Source organism: Rhipicephalus sanguineus, chromosome 8 (assembly GCF_013339695.2).
Source record: "Rhipicephalus sanguineus isolate Rsan-2018 chromosome 8, BIME_Rsan_1.4, whole genome shotgun sequence".
Lineage (NCBI taxonomy): Eukaryota > Metazoa > Arthropoda > Arachnida > Ixodida > Ixodidae > Rhipicephalus > Rhipicephalus sanguineus.
Window position 1 is genome coordinate 52,097,389 of NC_051183.1, and position 5,337 is coordinate 52,102,725.

Sequence of the window (5,337 nt, forward strand, 5' to 3'; positions counted from 1 at the left end):
GACATCACGGTCCTGCCCTGCTGGTCCGGGCCTCGCCCCGGCTCCCACAATCACGGGGTTCTTCCAGCCTGGGCTTCGCCCCACCTGTCCCCGGATCCTGTCCCCAGCGGAGTCCCTGGCGGCTGACTGCTGCTGTTCCTGACGAGGCGCTGTCCAAGGAGTTGCCCTGGTTCCGTTCTTGGCGCTCTTCATGACGCAGTTCCTGCCGTCACTCCAGGCGTGATTCCAGGCGACGACTGCCGTGCCAGGATGCTTCCTGGCATTTACCTGCTAGGCCGGGCTACGCCCCGGTTCTGACTCAGGGGAGCACGACGCGCCCCGCCTCTTCACCCTGACTGAGAGCGGCCGGGTCGACCACACCGATCGACGCACCAAAGCGGACCTCATCGCGGTGTGAGTGGACAAACTTTAAGCTAACCCGCATAAGGCCGCGAACGCGCATAAATATGTGTTTATGTAGTGTAGTCCCGTGCGTGTCGAATTGTACATAAAGTGGTGTCTTTTTGTCCTTGGGTGATCTCTGTGCACGTCTGGCTATAGCCTGCGCCCACATTTGCCCACAATTTTGGCGAGCCTGCCAGGATACGGCATTACCATCTTGCCGAAAGCCAGACGTCACGGACGCACCCATGGATTTAGAGAAGCTGCACGCAATCGGCAAAGACATGGGGCTAGATGGAGCCGCTCTCCAAGAGTGGGTTGACGCGCAACGCGTAATAGAAAGGGAGCTTCGCGCGCAAGCTCGTGTAGATCATCGCGAGAAATTAGAGCTCGAAGAAAAACGGCTACAAGCTGAGGAACGCGTCCTACAGTTGAAGCTCAAGCTTCAGGAAGCTAATGCAAACGAGCGAGAGTCCGCAACACCCGAGTAACGACGCATCTGCATCGGCTATGTTGGACAGTTGCAGTCCACACAAGTTACTTCCTCCATTTAATGAAGCACGAGATGACCTCGACGCATACTTACAAAGATTTGAGCGTGTCGCCGTGTCGCAAGACTGGCCTCGGAACAAATGGGCCCTTTCGCTCAGTCTGTGTTTGACAGGCGAAGCATTGTCAGTCATTAGCCGGCTTGATTCTACCTCTGCATCAGATTATGACCAGCTCAAGGCAACCTTGCTGCTACGATTCAGGTTTACCGCCGAGGGCTATCGCGAAAAGTTCCGGAAAGCGAAACCGGAAGAGAAAGAGAGAGGTCTTCAATATGCGTCTCGCATAGCAGGACATTTTGACCGATGGATGGAGTTAGCAGGTGTTGAGAAGACGTACGATGCTCTACGCGACATTATAATTTCAGAGCAGTTTATGAAAGGATGTTCACCATCACTGCGGGTATTTTTAAAGGAAAGGAATTGTAAGAAGCTAAACACGTTGGCACAGAACTCTGATTGTTTTTTGGAAGCTCAGGATCTTTCGAATTTGGGCAGAGATAAATCCTACAAGGACAGTTCCGCAGAGAGTACTCGCAGGACCGAGCCCACAAAGCGACCACTGAAAGGCAATACTCAGTGCTTCTTGTGTAACAAGACAGGACACCGTGCATCCGAGTGTTGGTCTCGAACGAAGAATAGCCCATCAGCGACTGGCTGGTCCAGTGGTAAGACGGGTTCGTCGGGTGAAACAGGCAGGACGCAGGAAAAGCGACAAGCGTCGTGTATGCTGTCGACCCCTGAAACTACCGAGGCGACGGGACCAGAAAAGGGATACGTCGTACTCCAAGACGGGGAAACTATCCCAATTGTCAATACGACATCAACATGCACACCGACCGTGTCCGACATAGGTACTTTGCCGGTAGTCAAAGGGTTCCTCGAGGGCAAGTCTGTAACGGTTCTTCGGGACACCGGTTGCAACACTGTGGTTGTCAGAGAAGCGCTTGTACCGAAAGGAAGCTTTACAGGCACAAAAAGGCCAGTGTTTCTTTTGGACCGGACCGTGCACCACTTGCCGGAGGCAATCGTATCAATCGACACGCCGTTCTTCACTGGCACCGTGCGTGCTAAGTGCATGCAGAACCCCCTTTACGATGTGGTCCTGGGGAATATTAAAGGAGTACTGCCTGCAGAGGAAGGACCAGAACACAAGCCTCAACAGCAGAATGAAGCAAGCCATGCAGACAGGAGGGCGACAAATACGGACGACCTACCCACTGCTTCCAGACGCACTGGTGAGGCCGGTCATCGTTTTCCTGAGACGGGCGCCAAGAACACGCAAGTGCCCAAAGATTCAAGTTTGCCGCTTTTCCAAACCGAAGACCAAGAGGGACTTCCGAGTGAACGAGCTGCCGTTGCACAGGGAACTCCCAGACGCGCAACCTCCAGCCTGCCGGTATTAAAAACTGCCGCCGGAACTATAGATAAAGCGACGCTGGAGGAGTTCCAACGCAATGACGCACCCCTACGACGGTGTTATGAAAGCGTGGGGAAGAAAATGATCATAAACAGTCGTGAGGCATGTTACTTCCTGTCTGACGGAATTTTGTACCGAAGACACAAACTACTGTCGGGAAAAGAGCTGGAGCAGCTTGTTGTGCCTGTACAATTAAGAGAAACGGTACTTATGCTCGCACACGAGGGTATTCTCGCAGGCCATCAAGGGATTTCTCGGACAACAGACCGCATTCTCGCCGAATTCTACTGGCCTGGTGTACAGTCGGAAACGAAGCGGTACGTGAAATCCTGCGATATCTGCCAACGTACTGTTCCTCGACATCTAGTCGGCCGTGCTCCACTTGGCACAATGCCCGTTATCGAGACGCCCTTTTCCCGCGTTGGAATAGACATCGTTGGCCCTCTGTCTCCGACATCCTATCAGGGCAATAGATACATTCTTACGATGGTGGACTTCGCTACCAGATACCCAGACGCTATACCTCTGCCCTCTATTGAGAGCAAAATGGTGGCAGAAGGCTTAATGGAGATGTTTTCCCGAGTAGGCTTGCCACGCGAAATTGTCAGTGACCGTGGGACGAACTTTATGTCTTCGGTCATGAAAGAATTTAGCCGACTTCTATCGGTTAAACAATTACCGACAACACCGTACCACCCGATGGCGAATGGGCTAGTTGAGCGTTTCAACGGTACTTTGAAGCGTATGCTAGGCCGCATGTGCCAGGAATGCCCCAAAAATTGGGATCGATACCTTGGCCCTCTTCTGTTTGCGTACAGAGAGATGCCGCAAAGGAGTACCGGATACTCGCCTTTCGAACTATTGTACGGCAGGTATGTTCGGGGTCCAATGACCATCCTCAAAGACCTGTGGACTAATCCAAAGTTAGACGAGGTAACAAAGTCAGCCTACGAGTACATCGTTGAATTGAGACAACGACTTGAAAGAACCTGCGACATCGCAGCTCAAGAACTCTCCAAAGCGCACACAAGCCAGAAGAGGTACTACGACAGAAAAGCAAAGAAGCGAGAATTGGCCGTAGGCGACAAAGTGCTTGTGCTTTTGCCCGCCGACTCTAACAAGTTAATCCTTACGTGGAAAGGCCCTTTCAAAGTGGTGCAGAAGAAGAGTCCGTTAGATTATGCCATTGATCTCGGCCATCGCACCACTGTCTTCCACATAAATATGCTCAAAAAGTATGAGGAGAGAACAACCAACGATCCTCCACCGCCGACAGTTGCTGCTGTGTCGTCACTGGACCAAACCGAACTGGAAGACTCGGATAGTTCACTCCATACGCCGCTCATTCAAACGCAGACTTGGCAAGATGTGACGATATGTCCTCAACTCACTACCGAACAACGGAACCAAGTCACCGTGCTTCTTGCAACTTACCACGACATCTTTTCCGACTTACCGGGAAAGACTAACGTTTTGGAGTGCCAGCTCAAATTGACCACCGACATACCCATCCATGTCCGACAGTACCCGATGCCATTCGCGGTTAAGGAGGCCGTTGAGACAGAGGTGATGGAAATGTTGCGTTTGGGCATAATAGAGAAGTCTACATCCGCTTACCAAGCACCAATTGTGGTTGTTAAGAAGAAGGATGGCACGATGCGACTTTGCATTGACTTTCGCCAACTGAATAATGTTGTCGTTCCGGATGCAGAACCAATCCCTCGCCCTGACATGATGTTTGCGCAACTTACTGGGCGCCAATACTTTTCGAAGTTTGATTTCACAAAAGGATACTGGCAGGTGCCCATGGCCAGTACGTCCAAAGCGTTTACAGCATTTTCCTGCGACTCGGGCCTCTATCAATTCCGGTTTATGCCTTTTGGCATAAAAACCGCACCTGCCGTATTCAACCGGTTAATGAGAGAGGTGGTCGGTGGCATTCCCAATGTCTATTACTACTTTGATGATGTTCTTGTTGCGACTACAACGTGGGAAGAACATATAGCCGCGCTACGGAATGTATTTCAACGTGTGCGCGAGGCACATTTAACTATAAAGCCAAAGAAAAGTGAAATAGGTTCCCCGACGACTAGCTTTCTTGGTCACGTTGTGGGACAAGGACTGTTGCAACACCAGAAGGACACATCAGACAAAATCGTGTCAGCGAAACGACCCGAAAACAAGAAAGAGCTTCGAGCCTTTCTCGGACTCACCGGCTACTACAGGGAGTTTGTGCCCAACTATGCCGAGATTTCACATCCACTTACCGAGCTAACGAAGAAAGGAAGTCCGAATAAGCTGGACTGGCGTGACAAACATCAGGATGCATTTCAGAAACTCAAGGAAACGATGTCAAGCCAACCCATATTGAACGCGCCTAATCTCGAAAGACCTTTCGTGTTGCGCACTGACGCCTCATCGCGGAGTTTGGGGGCTGTCCTCCTGCAAGAATACAATGGTCACTTGCACCCGGTGTCTTACGCCAGTAGAAAACTGCTACCTCGTGAAGCGGCCTACTCCACCATTGAGAGGGAATGCCTCGCCATCGTCTGGGGTGTGCAGAAATTTCATGTTTACCTGTACGGTAGGCCTTTTATATTGCAATCCGACCACCAGCCACTGAAATATATCAACTCTGCACGACAAGTCAACACACGAGTACTTCGCTGGAGCCTACTCCTGATGGACTACGACTTCCGCGTAGAATATATTCGCGGTTCGGATAATGTCGGTGCTGACTATCTTAGTCGCACATCCCTTACTCCGGAATAGACTGTTTCCTATTACTCGCGTAGGGACATCCAGCGTACTTAACGCGAGTATTACGTACGTACTCTATGACGATGTCTACCCTTCTTTCTCCACCGCCTCGCTGCTCTTGAACTGGGGGGAAGATGTGGTAACACATTGATTTAGGGAGTGTATGTCGGCATTGACGTATATTTGTGGTCGGTGTGCGGGGCCGATTCTCGGTTTGTGATCGGTGTG

At 51.3% G+C, this 5,337-nt stretch overlaps 1 protein-coding gene across 1 annotated transcript; it reads left to right on the forward strand.

Annotated features, from left to right (window-relative positions):
- The first annotated feature begins 1,656 nt into the window (after positions 1–1,656).
- Positions 1,657–5,121, forward strand: LOC119403222 (uncharacterized). The gene has a single exon (XM_037670169.1). It carries the CDS (start codon positions 1,657–1,659, stop codon positions 5,119–5,121), a length of 3,465 nt encoding a protein of 1,154 aa, XP_037526097.1.
- The last annotated feature ends 216 nt before the right edge of the window (positions 5,122–5,337 follow it).

Excerpts from the sequence above, each read along its gene's own strand:
- LOC119403222 (XM_037670169.1), top strand. The coding sequence starts at position 1,657 with ATGCTGTCGACCCCTGAAACTACCGAGGCGACGGGACCAGAAAAGGGA.